Source organism: Netta rufina, assembly GCF_964035555.1.
Source record: "Netta rufina genome assembly, chromosome: 4".
Taxonomy (NCBI): Eukaryota; Metazoa; Chordata; class Aves; order Anseriformes; family Anatidae; genus Netta; species Netta rufina.
The window spans coordinates 3,634,274-3,650,825 of NC_140127.1; the positions used below are offsets into that span (position 1 = coordinate 3,634,274).

Consider the following 16,552-nt stretch of genomic DNA (forward strand, 5'->3'; position numbering starts at 1 on the left):
GGAAATACATGGTTGTGCAGCCACCAGAATTGCTCTAAGAGCTGCCTGAATTATATTCAGGCTACAACATGAGTTCATCTCAAGTCTTAAGACAACACATTCACAGAAAAACAAAACAAACAAAACACAAGCAACCGCAAGAAAAAAAAAGTCTGAATTGAATTGTTGTGTCTAACACAGAGCCAATTCCAAGAAGACAGTTTCCCACAGCAAGTGTATCTGGAGACCCCTGTTCCCAAGTAGATTCCCAATAGATTATGTTCAAGAGTTACAGATTAGGCTCCAGCCTCTCCCACCTCTTTTGCTGAAAACCTCTCTAGTTGCTGCTAATTCCCTCTCAGAAACTTGCTATTTACTCTTTCCCAATATTGCATATTTCAGGATGAATGTGCTTTGATAAGATTCTCTGCTCTTATTCTGACCGAGAGGGGAGAGGTATGGCCTACACAGGCATTTTCCTAAAACTGGTTTGATTTACCCAATAAACAGTTTAAGAGCCAGCCTATCAAAGCAGCCAGACAGGCACTTCCAAGAAAACCAGCCGATTACTGGAAGCATCTGCAGTTAAATAAAGTTTGTCCTCTGGACACGTTCACATAAGCAACCACTGACACTACCCTAATGCGTGGGGTAAATGGAACAAATCGGCAGCCACAGCCACTCAGAACACGGAGCTGAATAGCTGACGTTGCAGCTTTTGTTTTTAAGGCTCCCTCAGCCAAGCATCTTGTTTGTTTCTGCCTCTGTGATGGAGAACAGTCCTTCAAATTGCTGCCCCAGACTTTGCACCCAAGCTGTCAATCACTATCCATTATTGTTTGTTTGTTTTTTAAGAGTAGCTAGCTAAACATTCAATTTCTCTAATTCTCAAGCAAAATCGTAAATAGCACAGCTATATGTAGCAAATACACAACGGCGTTGAAATAAAGAATGCCCCAGCAGCGTTACCATATGAAAATGGTGTTACTGAATGCTTGGAAACCACCTATTTAGTTTTCCCTTAGTTTTACTACAAGCGAATTACTGGTTTCAAACCTCTGCTGAACCCTGGGTGATTTAGGCATTAATACATACAACATCAAGACAGAAAACGTGGTTTGTTTGTTTTTTTGTTTTTTTTGTTTTTTTAAACCTTACACTTCCATCTCAGCAGTGGCACGTGGAAGCCAATCACGCTTCCAGTAAGGCCATGCATGCCAACGGTAATACACCAGGGCAACTTCTAGAGGCGAGAAGGATGCAAACTGGCACGCTTGGGAAACAGCACGGCCAAGACACAGATGTTTGGAAGAGAAAGCTGCATTCCCTCCATCACATACAGCCATTGTTCCCTCGGTGTGAGGCAACAGACGTCTACCTGCCAGGTTTCTGCAGAGTGAGACAAGAAGTCAGGATCTGGGCTCCAATAGCAATGAATTCAAATACTCATAAAATTGTGTGTATATATAAAACACACCACTAATTTCAAAAATCACAAAACAAAACAAAAAAAAACCACAAGGAGAGCACAGAACAGTCCGTGAAACACGAGCACATTTATGCGCAGGACATCTAAATTGGGTGCACCCTTCAAATATTTGGCTAGCTGTGTTATGACTTTTCTTCTCAACTTTGTGCGTCTGGGTAAACACACAGCTACTGCCCATCACTTCACCTCAAAAAAGAAAAAAAAAAAGGTAACTTATTTTTAAATTGACAGAGATGCCACTCTGCTCTTTAAGAAAACCACACTTGTTGCATCCTCTGTTGTGGGTGAAGCACACAGACACTGTTTCAGACAATCAACTTGCCTCGACCAAAGCAAAAAATTACCCTAATGTAACCTGCAAGAGTCAGCCTTTTTTCTGTAACAGTCCATGCCCCTAAAAAAAATCCTCTTTGCTTTGTAGTTATAGTGGTTATAAACCAACCCCCAGTTTTTTCTCCTCAATGTCCCTAATCGTAGCTGCACGCAGCTCAAGACCCCCTCTCACCCAGAACCTGCAGGTGAGGTGGTTTTCCACACGCATCCCCCACGAAGACATGCAGCAGGTCACATCCCACCCATCTTGCTTCAGTTCAGCTGAAGAGCAACTCTGTGTGTGCACCTGTGATGGATTTATAGCCTTACTCCCCGGCCAAAGGGAAACAAAAGTGCACATGCTGATGGTGGAGGCTACTGTGCACTGCGCCTTCAGTTGTTGCTGGGGGAGTAGTAAGCAATAAGTTAGCCTGCAAGCCTTTTGAGCATTGCAACCATTATTTAAGATCAAATGTTGATGTCACTTGTCACTTCTTAACGCATCTACTGCCAGCACATACTTTTATTTGAGTCAGTTTAATCAAGTTATTTTCTAACATTAATTGTTGTAAAGATAAGATATGAATATGAGGTATCATTCTTCCATTCTACGGTGCTCACGCAGAAACATTGTGTTTATGGCTGCTGATTTATTTTTTTTCCCCTCAATACATGCAAAGTTTTAAAATGTTTAAAAGTGAGGGTTGAAAATTGCATTGATTTTTTCTTTTGATATACATGTATACTACCTGAGTAAAGAATCTAGAGAATAACACAGAAAACAACAAAGAACAGAGCTTAACTACAGTGAAACACTGGGAGTATTAAATGAGAATAGTGCTGATGTAGTCCTCGCTGCTAGCTCCATTCTGCCCAAGGCTGGTTTTGTGCACAGGCACTTCCCAAAAGCGCTGGGCCAGCTCCACGAGCAGTACTTCCCACACGCACTAGAACGCAGCCTGAAGTGCCTTAAGCTGCTGTGGGTGTCTCAGGGCCTCCCGAACACCACCCCTGCTCCCACACTGAAACAGACTCAAAAATTGCTTGAGCGATTTGGCGCCTCTGCAATTTGAAGCCCGCAAACGAAGCCTAACACCGAGTGCATCACGAGATGCAAAATTAACCCGCTGCAAAGATAAATGTGGATTCCAGGCAGAGGGTCGCTTCCTTTCTGCAGCAGGCATTCAGCATCACAGCTGGGGCGGCAGGTGGCTCAGCGCGGGCTGCTGCAAACAGCTTGGGCCCAGGGGAGCTTCCCAGAGCCGCGAGCAGCGACCGCAGCCACTTCAGCACCGTGAGGGGCAGTCGCTCAGGTGCTGCCCACACACAGCAAGAAAGCCAGGCTTATAGGTCACTGCCTGCCATTAATTTTATCCACCCCCAACCTAAAATTCTTCCTGGACTGTAATTAAAGCATTACCCGGGATCATTTGTTTCGCTGAGAGGTTTTCTGTTCTGAATCTGAACCGCTGATGACCTTATGGAAGTGATGGGCTCCTCTGAGCCACAAGTGTACAGAAATCTACAGAAAGGCATAAAATATCTTCCAGTGCACTCATAATTCAGAGAGATGAGTCTCACTCCAGTCAATGTTTCCTTTGTGCACGAGACCATCTCTGAGCACGTCTTAGATGATCCCCTTCTGCAGGGACATTGGGCATATTTTGGGGCGTAATCCTGAAATAAGAAGTCCTGAAGCAGGGCACAGTTTCCAGACTTTCAGGATGCTTGGACAAGTGCTCAGAAAAGCCTGGGTGACACAGGCTGCAGGTAGCTCCAGAAGTGCTTCGGGCACGTTTCCAGCTGGCACGGGAGCAGATATCTGAAGCACTTCACATTAACCCATGAGGCCAAAGGGTTTGATTTAAGCAAAGCTCCCATTTGCCTTTCCCTTCTGCGCTCAAATAAATCTGTAGAGTTCTTCCACAGGCTTCTTCAGCAGAAAGCAGCAGCTTGGTTGGTGCAAAAGTGCTGACACGATGCCTCTTGCTGCTGCACCTCCCTGCAGCCCCAGCACCTCCCATACACCAGCAATAACGCCCCAGCCATCCCAGCTGTGCCTGTCTATCCATCCAGACGTACTCCAAAATATTCTGCTCAGGCTCAGGAGGAGGAAGAGATCTTTCCTCACCCCTTCTTTTCAACCGCTTTAGTCACCAATGTAAAGTTTCCCCATTTTTACAGCCTCACAGCGAGGTAAAGAAGCCTTAGTCTAATGCACACTTTAGTATAAACTGTGTGTGTCTAGATACAAGAATTCTTTAACTTCTGGCAGAATATAAGCCTCAGAGCAGACATTTAATTGCACTGAAGGGCTAAATTGCATCCCCAGGTGAGTTTGTACAGGTTTTCCATGTGCATGTGGTGTACGGGACTGACACCAGGAGCCCCGTGGTTTGCAGCTACGTTACGATGCCAGGAGTATTTCTCCCAACGCACACTGATTTCTAGATGCATATTTATGTTCTTCTAAATTTGACACTTAAATTGCATAAAAATGATTATATTAATTATATGTTAAATGGGCTTTGAGTGAAAAACATAGTAATTAACGTGATTAGAAATGCGATAGAAACATCGCCTTTTATAGTTATTCCTGGCTGGCACCGGGGCTAAGTACAAAAAAAGCCAATGGCTCTGCTATCGCAATCTATGTTACCATGGTAAGGGTGCTGCCATACATAATCCTATCTGCCTACAAACAAAGACCAAAAATATATATCTGTGTCATCTCCAGAGGAGAAGATTTAATTTTCCATTCCTCTATCACAGTTTCTGAAAACACATTTATCTTTGTAACTGCAGTTAGGCCAGAATTATTTAATGACAACTAGAGTTGCTATTAAAGAAGAGTTACGAGTTTAAGACAAAGATTCAAGAAACCACACAGTAAAATTTTTATTGTCATTGATTTCACAACACTTTACTGCTTTACTTTTTTGCTCTAATCCTTTTAACTTTCTACAATAGGAAAATAAAATTGTCTTTGGAACCAACCTTAAGCCATTATTTTCCAACTTTTTTTTTCCTTCCAGATAAGCACATCATCATGCGCTGTCACAGCTAGCTCATGGGAGAAGCCTAGAGGGTTCATTGCAGTTTCTTCATGAAGTACAATCTCTTTGGTACACATGCTTCCTATTAGAGCTTTAAAGAATATGTACTACCAAAGCAAAAGAAAAAAAAATTTTTTTTTGAAAGAGAAATAATCATTACTCTTTTGAATAAGATTGGTTGAGCTTTTTTTTAGCATAGCATGTATGTTAGAGATGAGCCATTGTTTTAAAAAGCCTGTTTCAGTGCAGCTATTATTATAGAATAAGTATTCTCAGGACTTGTTTAGCAAAGTCACTATTCTGCACCAGGGAGCTGCTCCACACACACACACACACTTCCACTTATAAATTAGTTCTTCGTATACACACACAAACCTGAGAAATTCCACTCGACATCCATCTGTATCAAAGATAAAATGAATACTCTCTAACAGATTCAGCCTACATCAAGATGCATTTTGCAACATCAAGCCACTTACTCTGCATTAACCAAGGAGAGTTAATTCCACGAGTGGATCTGAACTGACACCACGTTCCTCACGCAGACCCCAAATCTGCTGCCTTCAAGTGAGTCATTTTGTGACCTCATAAGAAACACAGGCTAATAAGATATTAAGCTGCAGCTGGAACTGAGGTGACCAGCTGTCCTCCATCCCTTGTTAAATAGCCACAGTGCCGGGTAGGTAAATGCTGCGTGGTCTGGGGTTTGTTTGCCATGGCAATAGCATTGTAGCAACCTGAGGAGTCAGCCTGGAGCTTCTTTTTACAGTACGTGGCATTTCTCGTGCTCAAAATAGATGGATCATAATTAGTGTCAGAGTCATCGGGCCAGTCTATTATTAATCTCCAAAAACCCTATTATGCTGTTGCTCAGCATTTCTTTTCCTATGACTGAAGTGAATTTTTAAGACTAAACAAATTTTGGAAAAAAAAAATCAAGGATGCAATACACCCAAACTTCCATGGAGAACTTACGGGGAAGAGGCGTCTATGCTGCATTACTGCTGCCTACGGCTGATGCCACAGTAAAGCTCCACGTCTAAAGCCCCAGCAGGCACTAATCCAGTGGAAGCTCAGTGGGACAGTGGGCAGAGTAGGAGCTGGAAACCTCTGCTGCTTCTGACTGCAGCAAAGGACTGATCCTCCACAAAGCTACCATGAGCCTGTGTTAGCAGGGACCCCGGTTTCATCAAGCGCAGCTAACAATGCAAAGCCTTGACAGGGACTTCTCATGCTTTTGAATCCATTGGTGCATCTGGCTGACACCTGAAAAAAGACTAGAAAGCCACAAAGCCAAGCCCAGGCAGCAAGGGAGCCTTAGCTGGTTGAACCACAGAGTGCTGAATGGGGGAAATGTGGGGAAAAAAGCACCACACAGCACTCTGGGCTGCCTGGTGCGATGTGCCAGGCAACCCAAAGAACCCAAGGACCCCATCAAAAGCACATGCTAAGAGACAGACACCTCCTTCCCCACCCCAAGGACTCCCCAGCCTGCCAGGTGCAGTACTCCTGCAGAGCCCTCCAGAAGATGCTACGAGCAAGGTCAGAGATCTGGCGAGGTGAAGGCCATTAGCCTATGCTATGTGATAGAAGAGTTCAGGCACAGGTGCCAAGACCAGGAACAAATAAATTAGCTGCCAGGAGCAGCGCTGGTCTGGGTGATAAGAGGTTATCACCCATTAGCACATGCTGAGCAAGCTATTTCATGTCACAGAAATAGAGCATCGATTGATTTCCTATGGTGCCCGAACATCGACTTACCAAGTCTTAAGAATGCATCCAAAACTTGTCAGACAAAATACTTCTCTATAGATTTCATCCACATTTGCTTTACTAAATATAGATTTTCTTCTTAGAGCTGAACAAACTGAGAGGGAACTAGCAGCCACTGGAGAAGACAGCAGCTCTGCAGAGGTACTGCTCAGTGTCTGTACTCGGCTCCTCTTGTTCACCACTTACCTACTTACCCAACTGCCAATGTAAGAACTGTAACACTTCCCCCTTTTACACTTTTGGGGTCACAGAAACTTAAGATCCTCTGTTTTTCTTGCCTCTTTTTCTCCATCTGCATCCTTAGAACCTCATAATTACTATAGAAGAACTCCCAGAAATCAAGGCTGTTAGTTTTTGTTTGCTTTAAACCAACCCTCATTTGGACAGCAATGGAAAAGCCTTTCATGCTCATGAATAAGTCGCTGGCTACTCCAGGAATTTGTGGACCTTCTCGAAATGTCAAGAGTCTTAATTTCCAAGATGGGTAATTAACTTGTAGTCGATTTATTACTACTTATTGCAATCAAAAGCACAAAGCAAGAAGTTCAAAGTATAAAACAAGCCTACTGCTCCAGCAAGCAACCCACTGTGACAGATAACACAAAGCAAGAGTTTGCTGAACACAAGTTTTCCCTGTAGTGGTGAGATCAGGCACCTAGCAGCTGAGCGTGTTCCTGCAAAGTGAATCAAGCAACGAGCACTCACAGCAGGGATCTGGACTCCTGCTCTGAAGGTCTCCCTAGGTTCACATACAGACAAACGCACAAGAAAGCCTCACCTGGCAGCTCGAACAGACTGCTCCAAAACTTCCCACATTGGAGTTACACTTTGCTGAGGTAAGGTTCTGACCCAGCAGGGGCAGGTGGAAGAGTTTATTTCCCATTACTTCCAGCACGTTACAGCCCTCGGGAGCAGCCCATTTTGCTCTCTGTGGAGCCTGCAGAGGGTTTTGCTAACACACACTCACTTAGGGGGTAAAAATAGGACTGCAGTGACATCTTTCCATCAATTATTGTCACCTGGAAAATCATGTGTGCTCCCAGGTGCTGGTGAGCGACCAAGTCAGAAAAGCTCAGGCCAGGAAGAGGAGAGCCAGCCCTAGTTTCAGGGTTTCAAGTGTGCACCGATGTCATTCATACCACAGAGTCCTAAAATTGCTGGGACATCCACCTCGAAGTGCCAGCCAGCCAGCAGACAGCACGGAGCACATCCCAAGGCAGCAGCGAGGCCAGCAATAACTCAAGGTAGAGCACTTCCAGTATAAGTCTGCCTGCTACAGAAATAATGCTCATAAACAGCCTCGTTAAAGGCCAGGCTCAGGTTCAACAAGCTATTTATATGAAATCCAAGACTAAATTATTAGTGACATGATCTAGAACTAAAAATCCCCGAAGTTTGCAGCGCTACAGGAGTCGGAGATGTGGCACGTGACGCCCCCGTCTGCTGCCCCGGGCAAACCCACGGGCTTTGGCTTCTGTGCACCGACCAGCTGCTGCTCGCGGCAGGAGCTAAAATATCATCTTGAACCGAGGCCAGGAGATCAGCGGCTAGCCAGGGCAACTTCAAGTTCCCAGAAAGCTCTTGCACAGTCACGAGAGGATCCTCCTCATGTCAGAGCCCTGCCCCTCTCTCTGCCAGCTCCAGCGCCCGCCATGCGTCCACACAGGGCACACATGAGAGGGAGCCGCGGCCACAGCCACCCACAGCTGCTGGAAGCAAACCGGCATTCCTGAGAGCAGCAGCAGCAGCTGAGGGTCACAGATGACCGAGTGCTGGCAGCCACTCCACGGCAGCAGGAGGAGGGAAAGCTAGATTTTTAGAGAGATAAAATAATAAACAGAAACGTCTCAGAGGACCCGTGGAGCTGCAGCGCATGAAATAGCACGCAGAAGATTTGTCAGAGGAGGTTTGGTTGTGAGAGCTCAAGGCCAGCTACTACTAAGAAACAAAAAAAAAATAAAATTTCTTCATAGTTCATTTTCTTCCCTTGGAGGTGTGTGTGGGGGGAAGGCAGAGCGCTGAGTGGGAGGCATTTTTAATGCAAGAAGTCTGGGTGCACAGGAGTTATGAAATGGAAACCGCCCTCAGCTGAGGGCAAGGATATAGTTAGGTACGTATGCTGGACTTTTAGAAAACAATGAATGAAAAAGAAACCGCAACAATTACTCTTCTCGTGTAAGTTTCCTAAATAAGTCTGGACACCCTCCATCTTTTCACAAGTAGGCTCAAAACAATATTTCACCATTAGAGCTAACATAAGCGACATCATCATTCACAGCATAGCTTTATTGGTTGAATCCACCCTCTTTGAATGCTCTAAACACATTCCCACCCATCGGATGCTTGGTAACAACCCACAAGATAAACATTTTCCAACCAGACACACAGCTTAAGTCAAGACCTCTCACACCTTTTACTGCCTTTCATATACACCTTGATATTTTGTCACATCAATTTGTGCCACGCATCCCACACAGAGCCATTGTTCTCAAGACAGTCACACAAACACATTCGTGCACCACGTTAACATTTAATTTGCTTTGCAAAGAACAATCACCACAGAGATCAAAAGCTTTGTCGTTTAGTCTATTATGAAATAAATCTACCACTTATATGCAAGTCGTGACCTTTAAGGCCTTTAGAATAAGCAATACTGAACACGATGCCTGATGCAAGGATTTCAGCAGAACTAACTGGGCATCTGGAGACAACAGGATATTAAAGGCAATGGAGAACAGCATCGTAGTTATGTCGTCAGCAGGTCAGCACAGAAACCCACTGCTCCCAGGGCAGGAGATGTGTGAGCTCTGCAAGAGGACAGTTGCCCTGTGTATCCCTCCTCCCTGGAGGCATCATCTTAACACAGCCAGAGTACCTCAATAAATAAAGCAATTTATAAATAAAGCTTAGATTAAGAAAGGGATGCATCTCGTTAAGATTTCTTACCACTTTTCAGAAAACACAAGCCTTAAAACCAAGAACTCATAACTTCTGGAGGTTTGCCTTGGTTATCAATGGTTATTGACACCATTGAAAGAGAACTCCTGGAAGTGGGAGGTCAGTAGCCTGATCTGCTGTAGCTGCCATTTTATACACATCACTGGAGTTGAATACAAAGAGTTAATAAGGCAAACACTTTTCCAAAATGCTTTGCAGGGGTTTTAGATGAATGAATGAATCCTTGTTGTATAAACAAAGATTCCTTTAATATAGGAAGTCTCAAGTAACTGCCCCATTACATATTGTACTCTTAGTACTCTATAGAAGCAACACAGTTCTGCAGGAAAAAAAAAAAAAAAAAAAAAAAAAAAAAAACTTAAAAACTAGACAACCAAAAAAAGAAAAACTATGATGTACAGCACAATCATCTGCTGTCTCTGCTTGTAAGTACTATGCAATCCCACAGCTCAATGCAGTCTTTTTTTTTTTCCACGTATATCACAGCTGAGATTCCCCACGACTAGAGCTTTAACTCAATTCAATCTAGAAACGCAGAGCATTTGCACATAAGTAGTACCAGCAGCTATTTCACAGACCAAGAGAAAATAGATGCAAACATTGTTCTAGGATACTATTAGTCAACTTACCAGAAGCACCTTTATAAACAGTATTCCCCAAAGCTCCGAGGGTTTTAATTTTGAGTTCTGAGGCAGGGGAAGAGTAGAGTGTGACTCTGACATGGTTGCCATAATCTCATTAGCAAAGCCAACATACTGCTGCTGTTGCCTGTCTACTGCAGATTTAGTAACCACTAGCTGAGATTGCATGTGCAGTGAATTATCAGAAGAATGTCAGGACATTATGCACTGCACATTAATCATACTATTTTAAAATTATGATCAGAAAACGGAGTATTTTTTTGTTAAAGTGAAAGAGAAATTTCACATCATAACTCATTTTTGGTTCTGAAAAATCTGCAGCATTGCACATTTAACCCATTTTCTATAAGGTATTACTCCTAACACGTTCAGTGAATGATGTCCAGCTTTCAGTACAAAAGCTCTGACAGAAACCTTAGCAGACCACTTCAGCCAGATGCCCACTTACATCGTTAAAAAAAAGAAAAAAGCCTTCATGTCAACAATGGATTCCCAATAAACACAGCTTGTTTCCCCTCAACAAGATCATAATACTACAGAGTAATGAATAGCAGTTTCTAACTCCTCCCCAATACCTCAGCCTTCACTTTTTTTTTTTTTTTTTTTAATGCAACTGAAGAGTGCATATTGTGGTTATATCTTGAAGCCTACACCCTGCTAGGCAAGAGAGTTGATTCTAAATTTCCAGTTTACTCACCACCCCAGCAAGGACAATAACACATTTATACAAGAGAAAGGAGAAGGAAGAGGGAGGAACAAACACACACACAAAAAAAGGACATATGAGAGCAGAACATATTGTGTTTTGTGTTTAGTGAAGTGTCTTCCACACTCAGGCAGTCAGTCCTTTATTGATGGTTAACTAGGAAGCTACTAAAAGCCATTTGCCAATTACTGTTTTTAAACATGGAAAAGATCTCTCTCAATAGAAGCATGTACCAACAGATGGACAGGAGGCCCAACACTAGAGTACTCTAATCACCAGCAAAGCATATTCTCCATTCAAGGAGCACGATCTCAGTGACTATAGGTTGAAATAGACACATTAGAGCAAACTCAGATACCAAGATTATTTCCCCGTTGCTATATTATCAGCCTTTTCATTCATCACGCCATAGAGCGATATCACATACAGGGCTATATCACAAGATAGCAGAACGGTGACTCAAGTCAAGTGGAGCTGTTGTGGTTTCTGGCAGGAACACCGTCTGAAGGCAGCCTGACCGTGCCCAGGGAAGGCTGTACGGCTGCTTGCAGGGTGGATAGCAGCAGCTCCAAGGAAGATGTATAAGCTCTCCAGAGCACACCCACACAGAGACAACCAGAAACTGGCAGAGCCTCAGAGACTACCCTAGAAGAGGTTCCTGTGGCAGTGCCACACAGATCCTTTCAACATAAAATCCAGAATCCCCCATGAAGGCAGCCTCTCAATAATAACTTCATAACAAAGCCAAAATACAATGTGTTCACCATGACTTTCATATTCTACACTAAATGCTACTATTACTTTACAAAAAATACTCTTGGTAGGGGACAGAGAGGCAAGGATTAAGAGCCCCAAGTCATGCTTCCATGAGACACATCATACATAGCACAGAAGGGCTTACAAGGAGGCCATTTGTTTGGCTTCCACATTGTAATTGTTACACAGCACTATTCCTTCAATATTTAATTGTCAGCTTATTGAGCAAATCCTCCTGGAAACACAAGGCATGCAGAAGCAGCTTTTTCTCAAGCACGCTGTAGAAAATATTTGTTTGAACTCCTGCCCCAGCACAGCCCAACCTGAGGGAGCAGGCCAGGCCCTCACCACAAAATGGCGGGAGCACTGTGAGAAGGCTCCCGGCGCCCTCAGCAAGGAGAGCCCCCATGGGCTCCCCTCACGTTCAAAACCTAACACAGACAGCTAAACCTCAGCCTCCAGTAAAACCACCACACACAAATCTTACAAGGGAGGGAAATCTCCAGAAGAAAACCAAGTTTCTCTCAAATGCTCTCCACTTCTCATTAGATATATATGCATAAATAAGCGAGCACACAGAGAAACTTCAGAAATCAAAGCAAAATAACTCTAATACCAACACATCCCTTAAGCAGTCGCATTGAAAGGAATATAAACCACTACCTCAGTGATTGTCCACCAGCAACAAGCCTAAAACAGCCTCACCCTTACCAATGATAGAGCTCTGCTGAGGTAACGCAAACTTCTTCAAAGTCTCTTCCTACATGCTGCTTCTAGCACCTTCTCGGTGGCTGCCCAGTAAGCGACCAGCTGGGTGAGTTACAGGATCTGAGTGTAATGGTCCTGCTTCAAAATTAGTACCAGCTGCCTGTGTTATCATGGCCCTCAAGCAGGCTCCTTGGCTGCAGCCATATCACAGATGTGCCCACAAGGCTGCTAGCAGGTGTGAGGGCTGAGGCACCGGGCTAAGCCAACAAAAAAAGCAGTAAAAGACTGATAAGTTTAAGGAAATCCTTTCCCTGAGACTTCAGGAGGGATAATTCTCCTCACCATTAGCTGTTCTCCTGCACAATCACCAGTCTCTCCTCACGTCCCTAAATGCCACCAAGGGCTGCCCAGCAAGCCTTCAGATCCAGCCAGGGTCTCCCAGCCCCTGGGTGTCTCCCCCCAGGGCTGCCTTAGCCCTAGAAGCCCTCTCAGTGTCTCTGTCTGGTTGTGCTTCACTTGCTTTGCTTATCAAGTGAAAAACTGCAGTGGGGCTAAGCAGCAAGCGGCCTTTGGCTCTGGTGCTCCAGCTTTGTGTCCCAGCCCCTGCAGGCCTGCAGCCAGGCACCTCAGGGGGGTCTCCACCAGGATGTTTTGTCCATTTAATAAATACAAACTCATCCAATTTTATCTTTATATGCCCAGGAGCAAGCCATAATACTTGAACAACAACTTACCTATTTTCCTTCCCACCTGACTTAGATATCCCCTGATACTACACATACATCATAGCACCTGACAGTATTTACTAAATTAGGCTGGGAATATATTTAATACTCATTGACAGAATCTATGCTTGGACTTAATTTACCTTTTTTTTCAGCTCTTCCACACTCTTCCATAAACCAAGAAAAGGCCAGACTGGAACAGGAATGGATTTGAACCCTTTAATTCTTCCCTTTATAGCAAGCTTAAAAACGCTAGCTCAGGCTAAACTGGTTTTCATGACAGTGATAAATCTTTGCACTTGGTTTCTGCATAAATTGGGACCATTCATTGTAGTTCCCTCACTCCAGAGTCTCCTGTATGATCAAAAGGATTTATTAATACTACTAATTTTTGGGATCGCAGACCGCTCCTTTGACTAAAATTAATCAATCTGCAGTCATGGTATCTCATAGACTCTACTTTGCAGCTATCATATGTCATGAACACAGAACTAAATATAAAACATTTGCTGTAATTTTGCACATACAAGATTTTTATCATGGAGAATGTTTGCCGCATTTTTTTAAAAACTCCAGTATCTCTGTTGCCTGCCTCAAGACTCATTGTGTTTGGGTGACTGAAGCACAAATGCTGAGCTGAACTGTAAGCAGCAGGCTAACCTTCGAGCCACATTTACTTTTGGAAAGTATCCCTCTTAGCCTTTATCTACACCATCAGCTTTAGGCAGTGCCAGGAATTAGTGTGGTTGTACTTCCCATCCATCCTCCCTGGTATGTGCTTTGTGTGCAATCCATTGCAACATACCCCTTCGAATCATCATCATTTGTGATTCCTTAACTGACTGCTACAGAAAGCAAGCATTTAAAAATAACTCCTCTCCCTTATGTACACGCTCTTCTCCTTCAGGGATTAGATAATCTTCATGCCGCCCAACCATATGCCAAGGCCCAGCCCCTAGGTAACAGGAAAAATTTGCAGGGGTGAAAACCTGGAGCCGGAGCTGTACCTTTAATTTCTGCTTGCAAATTCCCTTCATGTTTGGCTGGGAAGCAAGCTTTCAAAAATTACTGCTTCCCGTTTTTTGATTGTGGGCGTTAAAAAGAATAAAAAAAAATTGACAGTGTGGCAGAAATATGTTTGTTATCCTACAGTGCGTTATCATATATTGCAATTCCATTTCTAGGACCACTTAAGCCATTTTCTCCAGAGACTGAATCAGTGTAAAGGACAGACAGGGAAGGGGAAAGAATTAACATTGCACAGTCCTTAATTCTATTAGCTTGTAATTACTGAGTGTTTGACTTTGCAACCTAAATAACATTGCAGCATAGTAATTTTTGTATATAATCTAGACACATGTAGTCATTTATGCACTAACCATAATTACTTTTTCTTACATTAGCCTATATCTATTATGTAACAGGTTCATTATGCGTTATGTTTCATCATTTAAAATTGGTGAGAAGCCATTTTCTAGCGCATTTTTTCCTTTGACATGGCATCTACAGTTCACAGAAATAAAAATGTTCATTTTGGTAGCTGTTCTCTTTACTCAGTGCCATGATGCCTAAGCAAGCATTTCACTATGCTGGTTTTCAAGTCATTCAAGTTTTGAACAAATGACTTCTAATCCTTAATAGTAGCAGAAGGTAAGATTAAAAATAAGTTGGAATCAAATTAAAGTCCAAAGAATCCTTGATAATGGGGAATTCAAACCAATCTAATTTTTGACATTATGGAACTAGGCTCCACGCCAGCAAAGAGGTGAAGGGAAATGACACAATATTCAAGGCAAAGCTACAACAAGAGTGGGCTGGTAGGAGCATCAACCTAAACCAGCCATGGAAGAGAAGCTTCAGGTATCCTCAAATACCACTGTTAGGATGTCCTGCAGCAGGAGAGCCCTGGGGAATGGGGTAAAGAGCACTGGGCTAGAAAAGGCAGCACCCAAACACCCCAAGTAATATGTAAGTACAAGTAGTATAAATGGTCCAGAAGATCACCTCTGCCATTGCAGTGGCATACAAGCTTTCAGGAAGGTCAGTTTTCTTCTCCTTCACAAGAGCAAAATATAAAAAGGGACAGGAGAGTTGCAGGGAGAAACTCCTTGAGAAAAGCAAGCAAAAAGAAAACCAGTTCCTGCAGTCCCCCACACCAACTGGAACGCTCCCGGTAACAGATTTTTGTCAGCCCCTAGGTGGAGACCTCATACCGATCAGACCACATCTGTTAGGTTTTAGGTAACCTGCCAGGCTGCAAAGCGGTGTCATTTCAGCAGAGAGATGCTCTGCTGCTGCTGCTGCATCCAAGAGTCACATTTGGCACAGCACACGAGGCCAGACACGCTTCTTATTTTCACCAGCCTCACCCACATCTGGCTCTCCCAGTTCTAGTACCGAGGTACTGGGTAAAATCAGAAGATCTCGTATTCCCCTCTCTTGAGTATTCAAGCAAATTTCTTGCTCTCACTGATTTGCAGTACAGGACGATTTTGCCATGGAGAAACAGAACGACAGCTCTGCTCTGCATCCTCCCACGTCCACAGCAGCACTCTTTGCCTGAACACCATGGTGGATCCTCTCTCTTTGGTTCTCGCTCCAAGATGAGTTTGGCACCTGTGAACGCTTACATCCTTTGAACATTTTTGGATTGCCAAATACCTCCAGCCATATTTGGGAAAAAGAGGGTTTGTATGGGAAGAAAGAGGACTTCCATTTCCAGGCATTACTTTACAGACAGTTCTTTTCCCAAGAGAGAATTATAAGGAATAAAGGGATTTCAGGGGATCAATAAAGGCATTGGGAAAATTACCACGTTACTGCTATGTATTGCTTGACAATAAGTAATTTTGACTGAGATGAGATAAATCACAATAAAAGACACTCCTTCACCTTTTCTTTTAATACCAAACACTGCATTAGGATCAGTGATCTTAATGCTCGGTGATGAGCATTCATATTCAGAGGCACAACAGGATAGCAGTACCTAGGTGCCATGGCAGGTAACATGGGTGGGACACCTACAGCAGGAGATCTGGTCTTCGAAATAGGACCCCAAAACAGTCTGAGGGTTACTTACTGCAGTGGGAAACCCAGTTTCAGTCTCTTATGCCAAACAAGGCAGAAAATGAGTTTACAGCTGAGTGTCTCACAGTCCAGGCAGATGGACTTCTAAAGCACTTCTTTCCATTTCACCAAAAAAAAATAAATGTTGAAGTTTGCCCTGATGTGGGGCAGCAGAATAACCCAAACCTTCACAAAACTGCAAAACTGCTTCTTGCCTAGCTCTACCATTGATTTTATTTCTCTTGCTGACATGTTCTTGTTTCTAAGATATCTGTATGGTGAACAGTTTGCACAATACAATATATTTGGGTATCTCTGCCTCACATTTTTTCACTTTCTGCTTTAGAATGCAGCCAAGTCACTGGACATGATGCAGTCCTTCA

At 43.5% G+C, this 16,552-nt stretch overlaps 1 protein-coding gene across 5 annotated transcripts in view; it reads right to left on the bottom strand.

Annotated features, from left to right (window-relative positions):
• Nucleotides 1-7,513, bottom strand: part of ANK2 (ankyrin 2) — a gene marked incomplete at its 5' end in the record, with an annotated part of 325,477 nt that extends 317,964 nt beyond the window's left edge. For all 5 annotated transcript variants that reach the window (XM_084285777.1, XM_084285774.1, XM_084285779.1 and 2 more), the window contains one exon: nucleotides 7,388-7,513. In XM_084285777.1, coding sequence (XP_084141903.1) covers nucleotides 7,388-7,492 — 105 coding nt within the window. The remainder of the gene's footprint in view (nucleotides 1-7,387) is intronic.
• Nucleotides 7,514-16,552: the final 9,039 nt, after the last annotated feature.